This window comes from Apus apus, chromosome 1 (assembly GCF_020740795.1).
Source record: "Apus apus isolate bApuApu2 chromosome 1, bApuApu2.pri.cur, whole genome shotgun sequence".
Lineage (NCBI taxonomy): Eukaryota > Metazoa > Chordata > Aves > Apodiformes > Apodidae > Apus > Apus apus.
In genome coordinates this window covers 10,863,990-10,890,281 of record NC_067282.1, presented here as the reverse complement: position 1 = coordinate 10,890,281, position 26,292 = coordinate 10,863,990, and the positions used below count along the sequence as shown (strand labels likewise).

General features: G+C 43.8%; 1 protein-coding gene across 1 annotated transcript in view; it reads right to left on the bottom strand.

The window, feature by feature from the left end:
• Positions 1 to 25,104, bottom strand: part of DEUP1 (deuterosome assembly protein 1) — a 99,026-nt gene extending 73,922 nt beyond the window's left edge. The window contains exons 1-2 of the mRNA XM_051644103.1: positions 24,932 to 25,104; positions 23,928 to 24,762 (exon numbers count right to left, since the gene is read on the bottom strand). Of these exons, the coding sequence (XP_051500063.1) occupies positions 23,928 to 24,762; positions 24,932 to 25,104 (1,008 nt within the window). The remainder of the gene's footprint in view (positions 1 to 23,927; positions 24,763 to 24,931) is intronic.
• Between the last annotated feature and the right edge of the window lie 1,188 nt (positions 25,105 to 26,292).

The following is a 26,292-nucleotide window of genomic DNA, read 5'->3' as shown; positions in this document are numbered from 1 at the left end:
AATCACCAGAACTGACGAACTGAGGTGCACACAAAATGTCAGAGAGATTGATGAGTTCAAGTCAGGGAGAGTGTGTCATCTCCATTACTGATTTCTCTGTAAAGAGACCTGAGAATACACAAAGCAATTGGTCTAATAGCAGTACAGATCTCAAGTCAGGGAAAGCATGAAGATGCAGTAATGTCATTTTAGGATGGTTAAAAGTGTTATTCATGTAACTACAGGCCCATTATTGTGATCTCAAAGGTATGAGAAGTTTAAGAATGTGTTGTCAGGGAACAGCCAGGGCTGGTGATTCCCAGAGGAGCTGGAGGTGATTGGAGGCCTGAGGCAAGGCTGGTGAGGGCAATTAAGACCTATTAGTGCCCTCAGGGCCCTGCCACATATTTTGATCGAAAAAGAAACCAGAGACAATGAAAGAGTGGAGAATGGGACAAATTGCAGCTTGGGTTCACTGAACGTGAGTTACAAGTGAATAGCCTGACATCCTTCTTTGCTAACTCATTCTCTAGAGTAATGGCATCTGGGAGATGATGCAGATGAGTGGAAAAAAATCTAGGTGAATAAGGAATTAGTTAGAGGGGAGACAGCAGTAGGTGCTTTTAAAGGGAAATGTACTGTGTAAAGGACAGTCAGGAGTGAAGTTCCTCAAGAAGTAGCCTAGTGACTGATTTCTTAAATATTTTCACATAGTTTTAGGATTAAATATGAAGATTCTGTGATCTATGAACATACTGGCAAAAACCTGTTTATGACACTGTGCTATGAGAAATGATCAATAGAGAAGAGGTTCAGGATATCATACAAGAAATAAATACATTATTTTTAGATTCAAAGTACTGGAAATAGGAAAAAAAATCAACAGCACAAAGTGTCAAATAATGAATTTAAGAAATAGAAAAAAATTCTTAAGTCACCCAAGACTGAAAACAACTGAGAAGAAGAATTTCAGCAGACTACTTTTTCACAAAAACTGATGAGCAACCAAAGAAATGTAACTTTAAAAATGTACATATCATCATAGGACATTGCATTTACAGTATGGTTAGTAGATAAAGTACCAGATAAAGATGCCATCAGGCAGTGCAGTGTCCTAACGGTTGGATGGATTGCTCTTCAAGGAATTTGTCTCTCTACCTCTCAACTACAGCAGGAAATTCGGTGTCTGAATGAGACTTCTGTGTTCTAGATGGGTAAAATAGGTGAAATAAGTCACACTCCTAATGGGAGCCAGGAATGTTTCTTTTGCGCTGGTTGTTTAAAAGAACAGCAGCAGAACCTGACCAAGCTCCCCTCCATGCCTGTTCCAGCAGGTCCCTTCCTTTGCTGTCACCACGTTCCTAGATTTGGTGAAATGAAATTAACTGACCTCACTATAATTTAACTTTAGGACCTACTTGTTCATGAAGATTTACTTGTCAACAAGCTGGACCTAACGGAAGACGCCCATACTTATCTAAGTCCCTTCCCATCTCTAGACTCAAAATGCTTTGCAGACAACATTGAGATCCTGGTATCAATGCTTTCTTCACCACAGATAAAGAGACTAAGGCATGGAATAATTTGCCAAAAACAACAGAAAAGGGAGTCACACAGGCAGGAATAGACACCAGCAGTCTTGAGGCTGAGTACACTCTACTGGTGCAGGCTGCCTCCCACAGCAGCCTTGGCAAAGTGTGGCAGGACCTCGAGGTGATATAAAAATGCTGAGATTGCAGTTTTACAAGTGCACATGATAAAGAATTCCACTACGTTTTTGTCATCTGAAGGTGCTATAAGGAATTATTCTAAAGCTTTATGCTGAAAGGATTATGGGTAATAAAACAGTTTGCAGAGATGACCAGTAGTGCTCCTGACACAGTAACTATCCAGGAGGTATTTTTCCAGGCTGTTAAATACATGTAGGAGAGGCAGAGAGGACAGTTTTTTGAAAGAAGAAATGCTTGGCTTAGAAAGAAAGATACAGCATTTTGTGGATGAGAGTGTTTAAATGCAAAAAGAACCGAGAAGAAGCGAGACCTTTTAAGCTCCTTAGGCATTAATTCAGAGGAAATAACTGCAAACCTAAAAGTGGAAAACCCAGACACCCCAGGCACCAGCAATAAATCACTGAAGTGACTGATTACCCAGCTGTTTTATCCAACACTATCCACATGGATGTTTCACGGGGAGTGTGTCTGGATATGACTGATGATATAAAGAACTGAAGGACATCAGCTCTGGTGGGAATGGACATTTTCATGGAAAGACTAAAAAGAAATACAGATTTAAGAAAGGGGAAAAGAGAAAAGGAAAAGAGAAAAAGGAAATGAGAAAAGGAAAAGAGAAAAAGGAAATGTGAAAGGGAAAAGAGAGGGGGAAAAGGATAAGAGATAGGAAAAAGGGAAAGGGAAAAAGTAATTTTCCACAGCAGTGAGCCAGGAGGTGAAGCAGTGGTGGGGGTGCTGGGGATGGTGGTGGGTACTAAATACTCTTCCTACAGTAACTATATGGTTCACCCTCATGTGCTCCACCTCTGTATTACTCACCCTTCCTCATGACACTAATCATATTGCCCAGAGCATGTTTTGATCACACATGCATTGTCTATGCTGACTGGCTCCTCAGCTGTTTGCAGTTGTATTGCTGGGCAATGCTTCTTGGCTGCCTGTCCTGGTTTGAGACAGGATGAAGCAATTTTTTTTTTTTTTTTAACTGATCTTTTTCCCTTCAGTGAACTCTCTTTTGAGAAGCACACTTGTTGAACTTAACAGCAAAGTTTTTCACCCAGTGAGCTGATAACACTGGAATGTTTATAGTTACTGCTGAAGAGACCAAGGACACTTTGCTCTGCTATTGAATCTGCTGCTTCAGACATTAAAGGAGCAGAAGAGTCATATCTGCAGCCCTCCTGTAGGGAGGAGCAGACTAGTCAGATGGTGAAACTGGCCAAACAGATGATTCCATCCATATATATGTAACTCTTGGTGCAAATTCAGGGATCATGGAAGTCAAGTTCCTTCTTCTTCCTTCCTCTTCTGTCCGTGGCTGGTGTCCAAGGAGGACTCTGTGTATCCATCTCCTTTGATCCCTACGCCCGTGCATTCCTGACCCCTATATCTCTACCCTCAGCTCCTGTCTGCTCTGCTGCTATCTCTGGAAGTGCTCTGGGACCTTCTTGGGACTGTCCACAGCTCAGGGTAATGGGAGTTGCTGAGGGTTGGGGGAAGGGATAGGAGGTGTGTACATTCCTGAACATACTCGTGTATATATTTGTACATATTTTCTGTTATCACTAACAGAAAATTTTATTTCAGTAAAGCTGTCTAGCTTGGTTTTCAACCTGGAAGCCTCTCTCATTCTCTCTCCTTTCCCTATCTGGGTGGGACAGGGAAGGGACAGAGCATCATTGCCACGGGTTAAATTGCTGATCCTGAGTTAAACCGTGACATTACCTAAGACATTGCTATCTCCTATTGGCAGCTTCTAGGCACTGCATGTTCCCTAACAATGTCATGCACTAATAGCCACAGAACAAAGCGTGATGAAGCAGAGAAGGCCAAAAAGGTGTTTCACACAGTGGTGGCAATTGCTTCTCATGAGAAATCCAATGCAACAGCCAAGGCTGTAGTCCAGAACTGGGAGTATAAAGCTGGGAGGATGCTTTGGCTTGAGGGGTACAAAACTCTGCCCAGCACCCTTGGGATAGGAAGCTGCACAGCTGTGCAGAAAAGCGACTGGCAGATCACAGCGCTGCAAGGGAAAAGCAGCAGAGGTGCAAATGGAAAGCCCTTGGCATCACACCAGCTGCAGACTCCTCTGATCGAGGCTGCAGCAGGGCAATCAACCTTCTTGGACCCTTCAGGGCAGCAGCTGATTTCTGAGGTCAGGGAGAGCCCTGGGGTGCTCTCCCTAATGCTGATGCTTGCGCACCAAGAGAGGACTTCCCAACCACCTCCCCTCTCTCTGCCCATCACTCTTCCCATCCATCTTGGCTTTTGGAAAACCATTTATCCTCTTACATCCTTCCCCAAGAGGCACTTAACGTTTTGCTCCAGTAAGGGATGATCCTTCCTCTTACCTAATTATGTCCCTTTGGGTAGAGAGTAAATAAGGAATTTGCAAGAGACACACCCACGAGCAGCGCTGATAGACAGGCTAAAGGCAGGGAAAAGGATACAATGTTGAAGACCACATCCCCCAGCTCCTGACTGGACATTTCAAAGACTGTCTACAGCCCTGGATTGGATCTGGCAAAGTGCCAGAGCACTAGGATTGAAAATGTACCCATCAGGAACCAAGGTTCACCTCCGGAAGGAGGATAAAAGAAGGAGGGCTGCACAGCTCAGCTGCCCGGTGTTGCAGACTCTAGTGGAGGTATGGAGGGCTTTGTGAGGAGCAACCTCGGAGCAGCGGTGAAGGCGGGAGGAGCAGGAAGCAGTGCAGGCAGCAGCACCACTGTCCAGCGGCGGTGGGTGAAGCCTACAAGCAAGCTCCATCAGTGGCCAGAAGAAAGAGTTAAATCACTTGCTGAATCACTTACTCGCCCTGAAGGAGCCGTGGCTCCCGGGCGAGTTACTCAAATAACAAATTGGGCCACTGAAGACAGAAGAAGAGCTCCTGAAAGCCCACACTGCTGCAGTCAAGCTGCGCCTGCTAAAAGGTGGTGCTCCTCTCCATCTCAGCAGCTCCTCCATCAACTCAATTAGGACACATAAGGTTGTGTGATTTATACTTTCTTGTCCTTTATTTTCCTGTGAACAGTGCTAGTCCCTCACACACACATACAGTGACAACGTCATAGAGGAGAATGTGGTGTCAGGCTTGGTTAACATCTCCTATCTTTGCCTTTATTTTCACCCTAAGATTACTTACCTGTTCAGGCAACTCAGGATTTCAAACGAGAACCCACACAAAAACTTACCCCTTACATCTCAATCCCTTCCCTTTTCTGAACTTCGTACCTGCTGTAGTTATAAACTGTTTGCAAACATCCCTGTTCTTATTCCATTACATGTCCATAGTATTCTTGTGGGCGTGGCGTGGTTGGACTGGAGGTCTGTCACTCTGTAAAACTCCATCCCCAAGTTGGCATATCCCCCATGTGGGGCGACCTCCACATGAACTACTTGGTGAGCTAATTTTCCCAAACAGAGGGCAGTCTTGGTAGCTTCATCCTGTCATTTCTGGGTGGGGGTGTGGAATGGTCCACCCAGCCCACCAAACCAAGACAGCTCCATACCTTGTGGAAGATCTTTTCATGTTAATATGTGCTCAAAACTTTGTGATTAAGAATTTGTTTCATTTGAAGATGACCTTGACTCCTCCTGTGTCTTGTGATGGGAGTAAAACCAGAGTTCACATTCTGCAGTCACTGTTGGCTGTTTATGTCCTGACAGAGCTGTGAGACCTACAGGATTTATATGAAATCCATAGTTTGGAAAGAAGGATTTTGTAAAAATAAAAGAACCAGGGACCTAGTTGTATTTCCACTTTTATCATGTGCTAGTAGCAGAACTGCTGCAATTCTGCTCACGTATCCCAAGTTTGCAGCTTCCAAGTAGGTCATCGAGAGCACAGCAACAACTCACAAAGTTTCTGGCATATGATTACGAACTCTTTTAAGATGTGCAAGCAAGAAGGTAGAGAAGAACACTGTCCTTTCAGTACTCCAGGAAACATAAAGATCATGGTATGAATGACAAGCAGTTGGCTTTGCACAAGTGTTGTCTGGTATTCATAGATTCACAGAGTTTAAGGCTAGAAAGAAGCCTTAAGTCATTTTTATTGACTCACTGCCTGTTAGAGGTTAATATGTTCCACCCAGAGAACTGAGCAATTTCTTTTTTCAGGCTACAATGAATGCCACTGAAATTTCTTTGCCCACTATGGTTTTAGGTGCTGCTAAAGCTATTTTTCTTGTACCAAGTTTCTCAGAGATCCTTCTGTTTATAATTCCTACAGGAAACTGAAATAAATACTGAAATAGGTTTGACCTTTTGATCCTTTAGCCAGCTGGGCTTTTTTTTTCAGCTCTCACACATGTTTTATCTTCTCTTGTTAGGAATTTTTAAAAAAATACAAATGTGTCCCATTGCACTAACACAGTGTTCATTAAATCTCCGTTATTGTTTTCTAGTAGATGACAGAAGTGGTTACTGGCTCTGACTTCACATACCATGGGATTCTACATAATGTTGAATCTCAGTGGCATCCCATTAGCCATCATCATTTTGGCTTGGATTAATTGTGGTCACCTTCAGGGACAGGATATAACAGTGATCATCAAATATTCTTCTGTCTCCAGTCAAGCTGAGTAATGAGGGACTCCTTTGCTGTTCATTTATTTTACAGCTACTGCTGACCCCAAATGGCTCTTTCATTGCTGCATAGCAATGCACCAAGTGCCTGGCTTTGGAAAGAGTCCAGTTTCCCTGAAATAATGATGGGCAGCAAAGAATTAGCATTTACTGTCTTTTTTCTAAGTCATCATCTTTTCTTTCAACATCTCTGCTAATAACTGTCATCCTCCTGTGTTCCTGTGCCATGTGAACATGGATTTTTTTCTGTCTTGCATCATTCTCACAATCATTGCATTAGTAAGATTACTTACTGTTATTGTAATTTTAGGATGCAACTTAATTTGTCTCCCAGGAGAACATACATTCCTACATTGACCTAGATGCTCCTTTGTTGCACAAGACTATTGATGTTAGTTACATAGGATTCTGTACAGGATAATTAATAAAACAAGCACGATTCAAGATAGGGCACTATGATCTGGATAAAGGTAACACTAAATGGGTAAAAACTGGTTCCATGGGTTTGAAGGGTCATGTTTAATGGGTCACACTCTACTTTGGAGGCCATTAAGAAGTGGGATGCTGCATGGGTCTGTCCTGCGACCTGTCTTGTTTAGCATCTTTACCAACAATCTGGAGGAGGTGACAAAGTGTGCCCTCTTGTCAAATTCGCAGAGGCCACGAAACTGGGGGTAGATGGCTGAGGAAAATGTTTCTAAATGGAAAAATTTATAAATGGAAATACGGCGCAGGAGAACACAATTGAGGTTCTTTTGAAACTCTGAAGTACCCTCAATGAGAGAGGCTTGGGCAAGGATAGAGCAATAATGAGACAGGTAGGAGTGTGTGTGTGTGTGCGTGTGTGTGTGTGTGTCTGCAACTACATGCATGTGTGTGTCTGTGTATCTATGTATTCATATGAGGAAAACTTTAATGGATCCATCAAGCCTACTGTTGTACTTGTGAGCTGCCTGGTGCACAACACTACAGTGAAGCAACCAGTCTGATATGCTCACTGAGATTCAAATCTCCAAAGCATTTGATAGTACCTTCAGAAAAAAGGCACTCTCAAAAAAGTGCATTTTACCATAGTAAAGGCAAATGCCTACTGCATATTTTAGATCAATTACATTCGATACTAGGATGAAATTCTTCACTGTGAGGGTAGTGAGACACCGTCATGGGTTGCCCAGAGAAGTTGTGGATGGACCCTCCCTGGAAGCCTTCAAGACCAGGTTGGATGGGGCTTGGAGCAACCTGGTCTAGTGGGAGGTGTCCCTGCCCATGCAGGGGGGTTGGAATTAAATGATTTTTAGGGTCCCATCCATCCCAAACCATCCTATGATATAATTAAGGAGTGAATACTCTATGATTTAGTGATCTGAGATATCTCTCATGTGTGTTACCCAGTCAGAATTATTGTTATTAAAATTGCAAGACTAACTCTAAAAAATGAAACACTGCACAAATCTATGTCCGACTTCTTGTCCAGTTGCATTATTACATAGGTTTTAATTATCACAGGCATTATCAAATACTTTTTCTTTCTCTGCATGCCCTTTCATCAGCAGCTTTTCCCTCATGTGAGTGAACGACCCCCATTCCTTATTGCTGTACAACTTAAAAAACCTGCTCTGAAAACAAAAATTATTAATTTATTTTCAAGATTTTTCAGGTGGCTTTTTATATCACCTCATTTCATGCAGTCATTTCAGAATATCCAGGCATGTATTTACATATAAGCATGTAGGTTGGAGGGGAGCTATTCTCCTTTAACAGAATGAGAATTGAGGAACAGAGGTGAAACAAGGGACATTCACCTGGTTAAACAAGGGACCCAGGTGGGACTTTCTGAAGACCCACCTAGGAGCCACTGCTGCACCACTGCAACCCTGCACTCCAGAGCAAAGCAGCAGGAATGGCTTCCCAGTTGCTGCATCCCCTGGGGGGTGTCTGGTCTAAGTGGCTGACACTGCATGGGCGCACTGGGGTAGAGGCAAGGGTTGACTACTGCAGGTGCAGGGCAGTGGTGGGCTTCCTTCATCCTGAGCCCACCCTTTCTCTTGGCTGTTCCCATTCCTGGCACCTTCGCTACTAACAGCGACCACCTCTTTTCTTCCACCTTCTTTTTCTCCACACCTGCCTCTCCGGGTTCCTCCAACAGTAGCATCCTTCTGTGGCATAAATGCTTATGGCTGCATGTCTTTCTTCACTGTTTTTATCCAACCTGATTTTTCCTCCTCATTTTCCCTCCCCTCATGCAATAGCATGCACTGACTTGAAGAATGATGCCCAAGTACTTCAGCAGTGTGATTTGTGTCTCATTGAGCCCATTTCCAAGTGTTTTGTAGCTGTAACGGGGGCCACAAATTTAAGTGAGTTCAGCAGCTCTCAATATGACACTTCAGGTCCTGATTAATATTTAATTAACATGGTCCTTAAGCAATGAGACTTTGCATAATGTTTCTTTTGCAAGCCTACCCTGCTTTTTGGTGTGTGCTTTATGTAATCTTTTGTCAGCTCTGTCACTCCCTTTGCCATCAGGGACAATAAACTCCCAATTACAGAATTGCACCATTCCAGCAACAAAATCAGCAACTGTTGATAGAGACTAAAAATATTTTTGCAGTATTGGCTATTTGCAGTTTTTAATGCAGCTGGCAATCAGGAGAAGGTACCAACTGTAATTTTTACTTCTACAACTTCTAATAAGTGATCGATAAACCAAGGTTTGAGATCCTCTTTCACTTCTATATTCCTTATTGTAGCATCAGCATATTTTTATTTGGGTAGACTCTTAATATGCTTCTAAAAGTAGCCAAAATAATTATTCTTGGGAGTAATAATTAATGAAAAAGCTGTTACAGGGGTTACAAAAGCATGGATTTCCCCTCCTTATCCTGACTCTTCTTGCAATGCTCCACACACTAGGTCAACTCCACTGAGTGATTTCCACATGGTGCTTATGTGTCATGGAGCAGATTTTCAAGTACTTTTTCACGATTTTGTATTCAAGTGAGACCAACAGCTGTCACCATGATGCTTAAGGACTCAACGAAACCATGAAGGCTTAAAAAAAAGTTTGATCAGTTTAATTTTCTCTCTTGCTCATTTTAGAAGAGAACGCAGAACAATGCTCTCAGCCCATTCTGTATAGGATTCAATGAACTCAGCACTGAGTGGGGAGAGCTGTGTTTGAGAAGCTTCTTCACCCTCATGCTGTGCTAAATGTTCATGTAGAGTGAAGGGAAATATGAAGCATTGGTGTTTGATGGGCTGAAAGCTACTGAGTTCGTGTCTAAATGAAGTGGTATTTGTTTTTCCCATATCCACTTCTCTTCTTTTGCTTTAAGATCTTAGCAGGTTGCCTTCTGCTTATTTATTGACAATGCTGTTTTCAACAGATCTGAATCTCTACATAAGACAAGAAGAAATAAAATAGACTAGTATGGCACAGTTAATGGTTTGGTAGAACAAGCAATCATAAGCTTAACAATAGAGAAATAAAACAGTATCTGGGTTGTTAAAGCCTCCCAGAAGGGTTGCTGATCACTATTCAGCAGGAACTCAGAAGAGCATTGCAGACATCAAAGGTGACATTTTTAATAGAGTTTGTACCATTCAAACACAGCTGTGCTTACCAGGCAGAGCAGCTAAGCTTGCTTCCTTCATTAATTCTGTTTCTTTGCATTATTGGCAAAAATGGACTTCAGAACAGATGAGTGGGTCAGACTCTGTCTAGCTCAGTATGCTCCTCAGAAAATTGCCAAAAGTACATCTGCAGGGAGCAGAGAAAGCACACGACAATCATCCCTCAAAATATTCTTCTAGCCTTCAGTGGTTTGCAGCTGGGGGGTTTCCTGAGCCAGGGGTGATGTCTGTATTTTTTGTCATCCTCTAAGGTTTCTTCTCCATAGATTTATCCTTCTAGCCCATGTTAACTTTTTAGTTGCCCTAATATTCTGTACAAAGGAACTCTAAATGAAACTAATTTTTTTTTAACCTGACATCTGCTCCCTATATTTGATATTTCCTAGCTTTTTTATTGGGAGAAGCAGATAACAGCTGAATCCTGTTCACCATGTCCATTTTACTCGTTGTTTTGTTGACAATGCCATCAACCACCTTTTTCTCCCAGGATGGAGAGTAAGATGAGGCAGATCCAGCAGGCAGATATAGACCACTTTCTTTTTTGAGGATTAGTAACTTTGCCAAAACAGACATTTCAGTTAAGCAAACTGTGAGGTCACATTGAATCTGATAAATAGTTAAGACTGCAAAAGAATACAATAAATTGTGAAAATGTCAAAACATTTCATGTTGGCATTTTCAGAATGCAGTATTCTGTATTGCTGAAATGTTTGTTTTGACATTATCTACCTGAAGCCTACAAAGTTGTGAATTCTTAAATAGCATCTAAAAATACCTCTTTTCTAAAGAGGAAAATGGAGCAAAAGGCCTACAAAAAGACCACTAAATGAAACACTTCATTTTGGACTGAATAACAGATTCCAGTTAAACCAAAACTATTTGTCTCAGTTTACTTTGTAGAAGCATTTGAATAGAAATGTTGTTATATTTCAATTTAGATTTTTCACTAGGGCTGTGGAATGGAGACATTGTTGTATTCACATTCCTATTCACAGAGTTCCTTCCAATTTTTCCCCAATATTTTGGTCTTTATTTTCAATTGCCATTCTTTTACTTGGTCATACACATTTGTGTGATGAAAGGCAAGGACATGCTGATTTTATACTACTAATACAGAAAGATCTGGCAAAACTATGGCTTAACCTTTCAAACCAAAGCTTACTAATAAAACAGCTGTTCCATATAAATACATGAGGACAGACATGCCAGGGAGAGGAGAAAATATTCACTGAATAAAGATGATTTAAAGTGAAAGAGAAAATTGCCAAAAAAATCCCAAACTATCTCAAGTGAAAGAATTAAGTTAGGAAATTATAAATTTTGTAACTATCAGTGAAGCAGATTTATGGAGACTAAAGGGAACAGAAAAGAGTATGTGTAGGATGGAACCTAATCAGTTTATGAAAGACAAGATGTAATATCCCAGGATAAAGTGCAGAACTTTGTGAATGTTTTGTGTCTTATCCACACTGTACAGAAGGGTTCACTTCTCTCAGTGCTGAACATTTCCTACAAATTCAGCACTAATGGTGTCAAAGGATCACAGCACTACAGCCACACACTGTATCAGTACTGGCATGGATTGAATCCCTGATTGTTGAATCCTGGGAAACATGAACCAGAAAAGCCGATATGTAGCCTCATTCCTAAAAAAAGGTGAGCTTTGCAATTTAAGTCATCTACACTAAACTGAAAACAACTTACCTTTCAGTGGACAACACTAATTCTGAACGTTTGGAATAGTAGTTTAGTCTGCAGGTATGGTTTACATAAATTGGCTAAGGAAAGAAACAACCAAGAAACTGTCTTTGCCTCCCAGGAAAAACCTGCTGTCTGTTCCCTGGAATGATTGTTGTGAGTGATAAAAGCTGAACAGTGATTTTACATTTTAGGGTGCTTGGATGGTCACAGTCAGTGATGGTTTGGTTTGTGTTGGTGCTGGTCACCCTTGTGCCAGATGTCAGAGAGAAGGGGACACTCCAACATGAAGCACTTAAACACGTGCTGTTTGCTGCTCTCCTTGTACTCATCGGATGATGTCTAGAAAATATTTCTACACTATTTTCAGTCCTTGAAAGCATGTCCCATCCTCAGTAGTATGTACATGTAATAGCACCAACAGGACAGAAATTATTTTGCTATTTGGCTTTTTAGCATATTTTCTAATTTACATCCGGGGCTGAAGGCAACTCTGAGTGTGGCACACACTAGCCAGTCAGATAAGCCACCATGTGCTGCAGATGGTGCAAACAGATCATCATCAGATGATGTATGAGAAATGTGTGTGCCCAGAGAGGGAAGAGGCACAGGGGGGCAGTGTAAGGACTTAGGAGAACATAACCCAGGGTACAGCACAGACTAGGATCCACCTGTCTGGAGGGTATCTCCATGGAAAGGGATCTGGGGGTCCTGGTGGACAACAAGCTTAATATGAATGCACGGTGTGCTGCAGCAGCAAAGAAAGCCAACAAGATGCTGGGTTGCATGCAGGGCGTCACCAGCAGAGATAAAGAAGTCACCATCCCACTCAGTGCTTGTCAGGCCACATCTGGAACACTCTGTTCAGCTCTGGTTCCTGCTATGCAAAAAAGGATTCCAGTACTGAAAGGGTGGCTGCCAAGAAGATGAAGACTTCATTTTTACAAGGAATCACATGGAAAAGATGAAGGGTAATGGGTGCAATTTACTCCTGGGGAGATCCCAACTGGATATCAGAAGAAAATTTTTCACTATGAGAACTGCTGGACTTTGGAATAATCTCCCCAGGGAAGCGGTGGATTCCCCAACACTGGACACTTTCAATCAGCTTGACAAAGTGCTGGGCCATCACATCTAAACCATGTTCCTACCTAGAAAGGTTTGACCAGATGATCCTGAGGTCCCTTACAGCCTGGCATTCTGTGATTCTGCGATGCAAGAACAGACTTCAGTGGCTCCTCACTGGTTGGCCTGAGGCACAGGTCTTCAGCTTGGGGACGGCTGCTGGCTGTGCTCTGATGTGGGCTGTTGATCCCCGGGGCCTCTGGGTGACCCCAGAGGCTCTGACACCGACCACCCCAGCTCTAGGAGGTGGGGTCCCTAGTGTTTATTCTGGTTTCCACTGGATGGCAGCAGAGCCCACAGCAACGGGACGCGGGGAGGTCTGTGAGCAGGTTTCTGTTTATTTTTGCCGGGGAATAGAAGGGAAGCCAGCAAAAAGCTGTCTTTTAAGAAGACTTAGTATATTTTGGATTTTTAATGTAATGGCGGTGAGACAAGCACTGGATCCTCCTGCCTGTTTCCCAAACCGAGAGGCACAAATACTGTGTCTTTTGCAAGAGGTGAAATCACCACAGAAACTATCTATAAAGCCAGATTTACTCTACCTCAAGTCCACGTTCTTAAAAAAGCTAAGTGGCTTGGGGCAATATTTTAGGTTTATTTTGCGTGTTTTCAGTACAAATAATTCTGAATTTCTGTGTGCTGTGGTCAATAGAAAGCAGCCAGATGTTTATAATTTCTGAAGGCTGAGCCAATTTTTGGTGTAGGCTTTTATTTTCAGGGAAGTGTCCACAGAAGAAACTAAAACAGAAGAATTTCAGAGTCTAAACAGAGAAGCAGAGAAAGGACATAGATTTACAGAAAGAGTATGATCTGAAAGCCAGCAATGTCCTGGGCTGCATCACAAGCAGCATGGCCAGCAGGTCAAGTGAATTGATTCCCTCTATTCCACTCTGCTTAGACCCCACCTGCAGTGTGTCCAGTTCTGGAGCTCCCAACATAAGAAGGACATGGAGTTCTGGAGAGGGTCCAGAGGAAGGCCACAAAGATGATCAGAAAGCTGGAGCACCTCTCCTATGAAAATGGGCTGAGAGAGTTGGGGTTGTCCAGCCTGGTGAAGAAAAGGTTTCAAGGAGACCTTAGAGCATCTTGCAGTACCTGAAGGGGCTACAGGAAAGCTGGGGAGGGACTTTTTACAAGGGCTTGTAGTGAGAGGATATGTTTCCTATGAGCCTGATCAGCATTTGGGGGAAAATATTATTTGATGTAAACCAGAGGAGCTTGAACTTTTCTCAGCTTCATCTCCAGCTCAGCACACACATGCCACCTGGCAGCTGCATCATCACTGTGGTTTTGGTTGAACTCTTCTAGCACAATGCAAGGTCTGGAACGGAGGCTGCTCTACTCATTCTTGTCTTTGTTCCAAGGTTAAATTAACAGAAATAGTATATAGATATTTCCAGTCACATCACACACCAGTACAGAAATGAGACTTAAAACATTCTTCTCTACTTCTCGGAAACATTTGCCATTGCTAATTAATTGCTCTCCATTTTCCCTCCAGAAATACAGCATCCATCAGGCATGTTGACAAAATGTTTTCTGACAAACTCACAACAATATTGCCATTGAGACAAAATCAGATCTAAGGGGAAGCTGGTGGCATGTTCCTAAGGGTAACAACTAGAAAAGGCATTTTTTTCTCCTTTGCTTCATTTTCCAGATTAGTTTTTTATGTATAAAAAACTCTTTAGTGCTGCTGGCTGCCTTAAGTGTCCCTCTCAGCTGAATATTTACTGATTCTTGGTAAATATCAATCTTTTGTTGTTAGTTTAATTATCCATTAAGGTATTTAGAGTTTTTCGTAGGTATCAGTTCATTGTTACTCAAATCAACAGAATTATATAATAGAACTGTCCTTTGTCACTTAGTATTGTCTGATTAAACAACATAATTTTCTTCCTTATCATAGAATCATAGAACACCAGGTTGGAAGGGACCTCAAGGATTATCTGGTCCAACATTTATTGGCAAAAATAATGGTGTAGACAATCTTAGATAGTATTGTAATATTTCATTTGATTAGATGCTTCCATGTCTTCATTTAGGCATCTTTATGATCTTTGATAGCATTTATAGGGTAGCAGCCAGTGGTGTGGACAGTTTAAAATTATTAATATTCACTAAGATTTGAAATTGAGACAACAATTGGAAAGTGATCTGCAAAGGCATTTAGGTTAGATGCTACTTTTCTAATGGATGAAGAAATCTAATATTTAAACCCCTCAATCAATCAATCAATCAATCAACCAATCAATCAATCAATCAATCAATCATCTTTTTCCACATTAAATATTTAGGTCTTTTGAATCCCATAGGTTGTGGGTTTTTTTATGGTTTTGGTATTTGTGAAAGTATATAAAGAGATTTGGAGAGTATTTTTAAAAAATTCAGCAAAGAAATGAAGAACTTCAGGGACTGTGAAAGGCTTTTTTGGATCAGTGAGTCCAGGTTCTCGTGGTACGGAAAGCCGTAATACATCATCCTTTTTGTTACTGGCAAAAGTTGAAACTACTTTTCCTTCCCTTATTAATCCTCTTTGAAGCTTTTCCCAAACTCAATCAGAATTTGAAAACATTTTTCCAATCTGAAGATTCATAACCACTTATAGCTACATGTTCTTTCTTTACCTTTATTATCTCTTCTGCTCGCTGAGTGCCTTCTAAGCCAGCTGTGTTTCAGCTCTTGTTTTTTTAGATTAAGCAAGCCCAGCTCTGAGCTTTCCTCCCAAAACAGGTTTTGTCTTCCTCTGACTGAAATAACCATTCTTCAAAGCACCTGTTTCAGCTGAATTTACCCTTCCTGGCCTGGGGTGCTTTGAGCTGTTTTGGATCAGAGCTCACTGTGATTTCTGCTGTGTCATTACCACCCCTCTCCTTGCTGCCTGGAGTGAGGATGAATTCTGCTCACAGAGACCACTTTTAATGTTAAGTCATCTTTTGGAAATAGATTTTTCCACCTTGTTTTCTGAAGCAAATAATGCCAAGTGCCACAACTGGAACATTTGACCTGGGAAATGAGTTTCAGACATATGGGGCAGCTTATTTTGGGATCTGCAATGGGAACTCTGCCATCTTTATTTCGTTTTCCTTGATTCTTGTTTGGCAGGAGGTATTTTGTGTATTTCCCAGAGAATGACACAGCCTTGCCCGAGGAAAAGTGTAAAGCTGAACAGAGGGGGAATGGCAGCACTTCAGCACAACTTCTCAGCGTCTTCTCTCATCTACTTGCACCACATGCAGAAATTAGAGAGTTACAAAAGCAAGAGAAATTACAGAAATTATTCTGGACAGAGAAAAAAACCCTCAAAACTACAAAGAATCTCTAGATCAGTCTTATGGAAATTAATTTTTCAGCTGAACTTCAGCTTCATCTCTCCTCAGTCACAGTTTTGTTGAACTTTAAAATGAAATTAACAAACTCTTGTTCTTTCAACCCTTTAAAACAAAATATGTTAGAAGCTTTCATAGTTTTTATTTCTCCTCTTTTTCTTGTCTGGCATTAGATGTAATAGAATGAACAATCGCAGTTTTCAGTTTATTTTTTGCACTTTTTAAAATGAAAAAAAAATGAAAGAGCTTGGCAAGAGGGAAATGAAACCTTTCCAAGTACAGAGAAGGGTAGAGAAAATAAACCTTCCAATGTGTTAAAAAAGAATGAAGAAGAGAGTATGGGGAGGGGAGAAAATCAAACTGCTGATTAATTCAACAACTGTATGTTTGGAAACCAAACATCAAATAAAAATACTGTATTTAACAAGAATATCTAGATCTCGTGTCATTCTATGTCAAAAGTTGTTTAACTGAAGTAATTTACACTTGCACAAAGATTTTGCAGCACAGTTAAAGTTGTTTTCCTTAGTAGATACTTGTCTTCTCTTTGTTGTCTGGATTTTCTGTTAGGAATTTGACTTGATTAGTTTGCCAGATGTAGAAGCTGAAAGCCTTACTGTTCCTCTCTCAGTTTCCTTTCTATGTGCTCAAAGTTCTAGATTTTTTTTCATCCGGGAGTAATATAAAGTGTCTCCAATCAGTGTGCAACAAACACGGCTGAGAAACCCTGTCGTTCTTCTGCTTGGAGAGCAAGAATCCGGTCTCTGCCAGTTTCCAAGCTGGAATATCCTTCTGACATCAAACTGCACTTCTGGAGAGCAAGACAGCCATAGGATAAGATAATTTACCACTAGAATAAAAGACCTACATGTGTCTAAAGATACTCAGATAAAATTATTCTCAGGTAATTCCAACCATTTATGTTTTTATAGGTGACAGCTACGTCCATCATGTTACCTGTTATATCATCTGTTTGACATTTTGAAAGTAATATAATGGGGCATAAAAGCCTAAAATTGAAGAATACTTTATGGTACTTACTGTATTGATCTAAAAAAAGAAGAAATAGTACCAGCTACGCTGGCTCATAAAAGACCTGAACCATCGGCCATGGATGTTTCTGACAAATTGCTGTACCTTTACAAACAGACCAAAGCAGCAGCTGGTGTAAATTAGTACAGGTCCAGTTATTCAATAGAATGAATGTAGCATTGGCACAGAGACTGAGCCTCCACATTCCACAAAAAGCAAGGTGAGAGGTGATTGCTACCCAGCTTCCTACTGAAATTTGCACTCATGAACGATGCATTAAATCTGTAAAAATAAATGGTGCTATGATAAATGCTTTATTTATATTATGTACCACTACTACTGGGCTGACAGCCCTGTAAGACTGTTGCTCTTCAAACAGCTGAAATAATTCTCTGCTCTAGAGATTTTCACCATCAAAACAAGGAGTAAGTTTGAAAAGTAGTTAAAACTCTACAGAACTCCAAAACTAAAGATGTGGCTTTAACTTACCAAGCTTTCTGATTCAGTTGTTGTCAGTCTTGCTACTGCAGTTTTTCTCCGAGTTTTGGTACTATCCAGACAATACACCTCAATTGTGTCCTCAGGCTGTGAAGAAGGCTGAAGTCCCAAGACCTACATCTCGTTACCATCCAGACTGTATGGTGAGGTCATGTTTAGATGATTAAATGAGTGTGATCCATGACCCCCAGGCCAGGTCCACATGGCTGAAGGCAAGTTGCCTACCTGCATCCACACTGCCTTGCACTTGAACACGGGTCTCCCTGGTATGAAAGGGTTACTCTTCCGTGTGTTTGCAATTTAAGGCATCTGTAATGTTGCAAGAGCTGATTCTGAGCCTACTGGTGTGTTTCCTTCATAGCATGAAACTGCAGGTTCATCTTGCCAGGCCTAACACATGGCATGAGGGCACCTGGGAGGGGTTTGGTCTTTCTGCAACACTGGCGGACCAAGGCAAAACTTGAGACCTATGTCTCCACCCATGCTGTGTTTTGGGATCTGTCTCAGGGGGTGACCTCCCCCAGGACCACACTTGGGTGATAGCTTGCAGAGCTGTCTGGGATTTTTCTAAATGTTTTTGGCAGACCAGAATTAGCTCAGTAATCAGAACCATGTCGTTGAAAGCTGCAAGCTCCAGGAGAGGCATGAAAAAAAGATTAAAAAAACCCCAAAAAAGCACTTGAAAGGCACCAAAAAAATATCTGACCATGTGTTTTGTGCCTAAATAGGAGTTATTTTGAAAGCCTGAGCTTGTGTAAAATGACATATGAATACAAACTTTTGAAACACTGGTTGAGTATATGTACACAGAATAGTGTAGTACATATTATGCACTATACAGTATATTGCACATCTATAATATGGGCTGTATGCTTACTATGTACGTATTTGTATAAAAATTAAGGGAATGGTTGCTAGGATAAGAAGCACTAAACTTGCATTTGAACATGGTAGATTCAGACTGAAGATAAAAACATTTTAGTGGTCAGGATGGTGAAGGACTGGAATGTACTGGGCTGGCAAACTGCCTTCCATCAAAGCCCCTGAGAATAAGCTAGGAGCACCCCAAGACCATTTTCCAACTGCATGATTCAGTGTTACTACAAATGGATGCTTTTGCTTTTATGATGCTAAGTTACATATAAATAATTTTCACTCAATTTACTGAAAAATATACTTCTAAATGACAAGTGTATTGAAATAGAAAATTAGCCAAAAACATTCAGATAAAGAAAAACAATGTCTGATTAACCCATCAGTCTCTGATTCAAAGTTAAGCTTGCAGGGCTTTGAGAATTTTTGAGTACTTGGTAAGAATAATCTGTTAGTGTTTATTACTGAGGGAACATGTTATTTACACCCTTCATTGGTAATAGATGGTTTTTCAATACAATATGATGAATAATTACACAAATACAATTTTAGGAATATTTTTGGGTTTTTTTTGGCGTATGTATGGCATAGTTAACTTTAGGTAAGGCTGGACCACTACTGTATTTGTTCAAACAAATTTAGTTTTTGGTCTTTCTAACAAGTCTAAAGCTGACCAGGATTGCCATAGTGGTGCTTTTCCTCAGCTTAGTCCACCCTTTGCTCATGAAGATCTCTTGCATCTCTTTCTAGCTCATTACATAAATTTAGGGATTATTTTTCTCTGCTTGCAAAATGTTTGCAGTGCTATTTTGAGGTCTCTGGCACTGCGTGGATGATGAAAATAGGGCTGAGAGCCAGCAGTGAGTGATAGGGGCTTTGGGAAGCAACACTGGTGTTCAGAGGATCTGAACAAAAGAACTGATGTTAACATCCATGAGTGAAGGGACTTTACTGACAGGACTTGATCTGAACTTGCTTAACTGAGAGGCTGGGACCTGCTTACAGTTTTGCGATTCCTTCTGATTTCCTCACTCATCTTCCCAGGCTGCAGGTGTCACAACCTTGGGGAGGCAGAATGGCAGGTGTCGCAGTTTGATGAACATATGACTAATTGTTTATGTGGGTCTGCCCCAAATTGGGGTAAGCATGTATGTGCTGGCTAATCAGTGTTATAGCCCCACCAATTACCAGCTCCCTGTACCGAAAGTAAAACATGAAACTGTGATTTAACAAAGTTAACCGTGGTTTATTTTAATGGGCAGGAACATGTTGGAATATCCAGGACAGATTTAACAAAATTAAAAAGATTCAATTAAAGTTGAGGAATTGACAAGAATTCAACCCATTCCCAATTGGAGATATTAGCTGCAAAAGGTAAGAACACAAACTAGAAATGTAACAGTGCCAAACAGAGGGACTGGTTATTGATTATCGCCGATGCCAGTCGGGAAGACGCCTTGCGTGTGAGAGGCCGGTTTGGATTTCCTGGGCTGGGAAATCTCAGAAAAACTCGCGGCGTGGATTTCGGTGTCAGCAGGGAGGCTCAGTCAGTGGCGGGAACAGTGATCAGGAGTGGCTGCTGCTGCTGCCGGGCGGCTCCGGTGGGAACCGAGGACGTCGCCAGGGCCGCGGCTGCACGGGGTACCTGCGGGTCCGGTGAAGGCCGTTTTGTCGGCGTTGTCTCACTGGAGACTTCTCTTCTCCAGGCTGAACAGCCCCAAGTCTCTCATCCTGTCTTTATAGGAGAGGTGCTCTTATCATCTTTGTGGTCTCCTCTGGACTCACTCCAGCTTGTGCATAGAGGCACTTTATGGATAGTTTATGAAGGGTGCTGGTTGGTGACCAGGCTTGTCCAGCCTTTTTTTTTTTTTCCCTTGCACATTGCTGTCCTTTCTCTGCTCCACTTTAACTGCTGCAGGCCCAAACAAGGTCCTTAAACAGCTTTTGGTACCTCAGCTGGCTCATTCAGACCTAGCTCAGGTACCTGTCATGACACTGATTTAATTTTTGAGACTGAATCTTTAGACTGCAACGCAAGGGCTTAAGCAACTTCACCTGGTTGTCAGCAGTATTTTAGTTACTGTAACTCATCTGGGAAAGGTTACCTGTTCACATCTGTCTTGTATTCTCTAAAAGTGAGGACAAAGAGAAAGAAGAATATTTAAGGGTAAGAAGGCATCTCTGGGAGGAAGGGAGTAGCTTTTCTTTTTTTGCTACCTGAAACCACTTCTTGGACTTCATTGAAATTCTCCTGCAAAACTCTTAAAGATCTGGCCACCAGGATTCTTCGCTCAGAGAGGAGCAGTACAACCCACCACATACTGCTCTACCTCACGGGGCTATCTGTTGACACATCTTTGGCTGGCAATCAAGTAATTGGCTTGGGGCGAGGATGGATGATTCTTCTGTGCATGTGATGTACAGTGAAGTCCCTCCCTCGTCCTCTGTAGAAGATGAAAGACAGATTCATAAACATTCCCTGCCTGGTTATTTTCACTTTGATCCAAACATGATGCTTTACTTCACAAAGCTGTGGTCCATGTGGTATGTTCTGGCAAGGAGCATGTGCTGACCCTTCAGATTAACTCCAGAAGGTCTCCAGCAGCCCTTCTCTGGCAAATGCAGAATTCTTCATTGGCACTTAGGCTCTCCTCTTGGCTTTGGCTCTGCCAGCTCATGCCATATGAAAGGAGCTATGCCTTCTGGGCATCAGACTTCTTAGCTGTATTAATTAAACCCTACAGGCTAACCTATGCCAACATCATTTCTTTATATCCCAGTGTAAATACAGTCAATATATAGATGGCAGGAAAAGATTATTTTTTTTCTGAAGGGAGTCAATTAGAAAAAAAATTTGAACATTGCCCCCAAGAATAGCTGGGGAGAAAGTGACATTGCCATTTTGGGCAGATTTCCACCATTCATCTGTATTAGCCATGTGTTGGCTTCTGTCCACTGAAGTATGTAGTACTTCTATTTTTGTCCAGCGTTTCCTTATAGATACTGGAATACTTTACAGCCTGTTAAGCTACTATGAGATATATTTGGAAACACAATCAGTGATCCTAACGCTCCATTCCTCTGTCCCCAGGGGAACTCCATTGAAATTGTTTCTTCTTTAGGCCTGTGCAGCAAAATAACATGGCTTGTCACAAGAGGGAAAACATTTTGGGCAAGTAAACAGAAATTAAAGTATAGTCAGTGAAAAATACGTTCTTCTTGGGCACAAAGAGACAAAAGATTATGTGGCCAGTGTTGTAATAAATGCATTCCTTTCCAGAAAGCAGGCAAGAACCAAACATAACTAAAATGCAAAACCTGTATGAGAACTTGCTTCCAGTCTGGAAAATGGTATTTGAAAAATAATTTCTGTCCAAATAGCCTCTCACTTAACTTTTAAGGAATATTTGAACTATTTCTAATGCATAAGGAGTTTTCAAACACAATTCAGAGGACTGGAGCACAACATACACAGCTTGACTTCGCTGTCATCAGTACTGTCCAACTTGACTCCTGTCCTCCCTTCAACTCCAGGACAAGTCACATTACAGAGGTGAGAGACTAGGTTATTGTGACCTGTCTGCTGCAGATCTTCTGTAGGTGGAAGGCCATCATTAAATAAGATAATATGTCATAAGATCAGGATTTTTTTGCCCATTTAATTTCAAATGATGGCTCCTGCTGTTGAGAGTAGAATAGAACATTTTATCTCCCATCTCTAGGAAGTGTGTGAAAGACCCATCAGAGAAATACTTCTCCAGAAGGACTTCACTGCATTAGACTTACCATGCTTGCAGCTCCTGAAGAAGTTCTTTTCGTCACAGAAAGTAGGAAAGGCAGAAGAGGGTGTCTTCTGGGATGAGTGGGATGAGCTCTGTGGACAAAGGCAGCACAGGAGCTACCTCTTCCATCCCAGTGGAGACATACTGAAGACATCTGCAATGGCATTACATTGGAGAGATCAAGTTGGAATCAGGTGCACACTTACGTGCAAACACACACACACACGCACATCTTATAGACCATACAAAGTTATCTCATGGGACATACTGTCTGTAAATTCAAATTTTAAAGATAACTCATGAAAAATAATGCTTTGAAATAGAAGATTCAACATGACTTAAATCACAGAATGGTTTGGGTTGGATAGGACCTTTAAAGATCATCTAGTTTCAACCTTTGGGCAGGGACACCTCCCACTAGACCAGGTTTCTCAAAGCCCCATCACTCAGTTGCTTTTCCCAGTTGTGGGGAGCAATCCCCAACTGAGGATAATTATTTTTAGTGAACTTGACTTTGACTTTGAGGACATGAAAGTAATAAATTAAATGAAATCACCAGTATATCTGACTCTACTAATTAAATGACTAAACACCTTATCCCAGTGGAAGGCTTTGTGCTGGGAAAACATTCTGTGGAAAGTATTCTTTGCTGCAGGGGGTGCTATGCCTGCTGCAGCAAGCTCCATCCATCCGCACAATATTCCTGGCATCCCTCTCTCTCCTCTCCCTGTGCTGTAGCATAGGGATAAGTCAGGAAGCCCTTCAGGGCTAGCCCGGCCAGAGCAGTGGCTGGGAACACAAGCTGAGCTTAAGGAGTAAACATGACTCCAGAACAGCTAAGTAAATAGAAGAGCATGTATAAGGGTTGAGCTGTTGTATACATAAGAAGTTGAAGCATTCTATTGAAAATTACCCTTTTACATTTCTGTTTAACAATCAGCTACGGTGATGCCCGGTGCCAACATATGCCCATTGGATTCAGTCACTGAGGGGGTTGCACCCTCAGCCATGGAATGGATGGATGACACCAGGGTCAGGAAAAATATTTACTTTAAAAAGAATAATTAAAAAAAAGGGCATGAGGTCAGACAGAGGGTCTTTGCAGTCATGTAATGCACACCTGGTCAACAGCTCTGGGAACTGTGTGATCACGTGTCGACAGCTGGGGGCAGGCAGCAGCAGTAAAATTTCCCCCAGGCCTTCAGGCAGCTCCACAGGCGGTCACAGCCGTCCCGCAGGCACCGCCCTGCCCTGCACAACTTCGAGGCTGCCCGGCCACGTGCCCTGCCTGTGGGCACCTGCCTGTGGGGACTGGGGTCTGCCGGGGGCTTCCAGCCCAGAGCAGTGGGGGTGCTGCTGTCCAGTCGTGAGGACATGCTGCTGCCCAGCTCCGTGGGGCTGCTCCTCTTCACCTCCATCAGGCTCCTCCGCCAGCTTGACCCTGTGGGGCTCCTCCTGTTCAGCTCCGTGGGGCTGATTCTGTCTGTTGCTGTGGCAGTGCACTTGTCCACATGTGCTGCTGTGTCTGTGCCTGCCACCAGCGCCTGCAGCTCTGCTCCAAGGCACGGGGGCTGCAGCCTGTCCCTCATCGGCTCCAGCTGCTCCTGCACCTCCATCCTGCTGGGGGAGAGGGAGGGCTCCCCAGGGACATTCCCTACACTGGCCCCCAAGGCTCTTTGCCTCCTGGCCAGTTCTGCCTTCATGTGCTCCTTGCGGAGCTGCCGGAGTGATGCTTCAGCAGCCTGGAAAGCATGGAAGCACTTAAGGACATGCTCATTTGTGCTTATGTCTGTGGCTGGGGTTCTGCTGCAGGACGTCTCCACACGCACGGGGCTCTGTGTCCTGTCCCCCTCGTGCTGAGGGACCTGCACCTGCTTGGTCCCCACCGGCAGTTCCAGCAGGGAGTCCTGGCCAGGGTCTGGCCCTGGGTGCCCCACCAGCCTCTTGGCAGCCGCAGGAGACACGGGGTGTTCCGAGCAGGTGCTCACTGACACCTCTGCCATCACACCATGGCAGGGTTCTGGAAAGGAGGAGGTGTATGTCTTCCGTGATATGGAGCCCATGGAAGAGGAGCAGCTCAGCTGCTCAGGGTGCAGGCAGGGCAGGGAGTCCATGGAGGCCTTCCTTGAAAGGGTGGTCCAAGAAGAACACCTGCTCCTTGGCAAGGAAGCCAGGGAGGTCAGGGAATCCATGTAGCCCATGGAGTCCACAGAGGTGTTCCGTGAAAGGGAGGCTCCAGAAGAACACCTGCTCCTTGGCAAGGGGGCCAGGGAGGTCAGGGAGTCGTAGCGCCAGGAGCCCACAGCGGCCTTCCTTGGCAGGGAGCTGTGGGAAGAGGCGCTGCTCCTCAGCAAGGAGCCTGCGGAGCCCAGGGTGTCCATGGAGGCCAGTGGGTCCAGACTCTCTCTTTGTGGTGTTCTTAGCAGGGAGCCCAGGGAGTCCATGGAGGCCAGTGGGGCCTTCGTCTTCCTGCTTGACATCTGCCTGCTGGCCCTACAGCAGAGAAGAGGGAAGAGACCCTGCTGCCCTCCAGCCCCTTCCTTTGTTGGGACTCTCAGGCCGCACCCCCTCCTCAGTCAGCGGGCAGCGCTGCCCAACACGGGCAGGGGCAGGGGCAGGGTGAAGGTCTGGGGTACGATCTGGGCTCTCTCTCAGCACTCACCGTATCTCCTGCGTCAGCCTGTGGTTCTGCACTCCTTCCTGAACCTGTGGAGAAGCTGCCAAGGGAGGAGATGGAGTGAGCCCTGGGTCAGGGCTGCCATGGTGTGCCTCACGTTTGTCAGGCGCTCGCTGCCAGGGCCAGTGGCCGGGCCGCTCCTTTGGCCGGGTGCTCATTGCCCTCCTCCATCTCTTCAGCTTCTTCCATGGGTTCTGCAGGACACCCAAAACTCGTGTGAGATGGGAGGAGCTCCCAAACCCATGCCACAGCCCCCCTGCCACTCCCCCCTACCATAGCCCAGCCCACCCAAGCCACGCTGCAAGCAGGGCGCAGTGCAGTGTGGTGTCACTTACCCGGGGCTTCCTGATCCACAGGATGGCAGTGACCAGGCTGAGCTGCACCACAAGCATCATCATGGGGAGCAGATCAGTCAGGCTGGGGGTGCTGGAGTGCCCCATGGCACCAGCTCCGCTGCAGCCGGGTCTCCCAGTGACAAGCACAGGCCCACAATGTGGATCCCCACTGAGCTCCTGGGTGCCCAGTGACAGGACCCGCAAGACTGCTGATGTGTCAGAGGCTGAGGTTCAGTCTGCCAAGACAACGCCAGACTGAGGTGCCCAAGGTCCTCTGACTGCTCCTGTGGCTGCCTGAGCCCCCTTTTATAGTCTGCCCGGCAGGCACACCCCCTTTGTGAGAGGGCGGGGCAGTCAGAGCCCCCTTTGTGACGTCACTCAGCCCCCCACACCATTCCCAGTCGGCTATGGGCAGATGCCAGGGCTATGACGTGCCTGTGGAAATTAGTGGTGGCAGCTGTGGGAAGCCACAGTCTGCAGGACGTGGGACTTGGATGGGCTTCAGAGGGAAGGTGAGAATGACCTTGTCCATCTCTGCGTCCACCCCCAGCAGCTCCACTCCAAGGCACAGGGACTGCAGCCTGTCCCCCATCAGCTCCAGCTGCTCCTGCACCTTCATCCTGCTGGGGGGCAGGGAGGGCTCCCCAGGGACAGTCCCTCCACTGGCCCCTGACACAGCCTGGATTTAATAACTCAGGAAGGTTAGAACCGGACACCCTTGCTTTCTAAGCTCCTGCTGCAATAGAGGAGCCCAGGTGCGGCTGGATCCAGTCCTGAACGTGTCACAACTCAGACTGGGCAGCCCAGGGCGATTAGGACTGAACCCCCTTGCTTTCTAGACTTCTTTCAGAGAGGAGCCAGGTGTGGCTGGGCTCAAAATCCTTCTCTCAGACCTGGTCTTTTCCCAGAGAGAGTAAATGTGTGACGGTCTGAGTAAAAGCTCCACCGTCCAATGCCCCTTGATCAGATTAAGGTGCAGCGACACACAAGGTCTGCTTATAACAAATAACA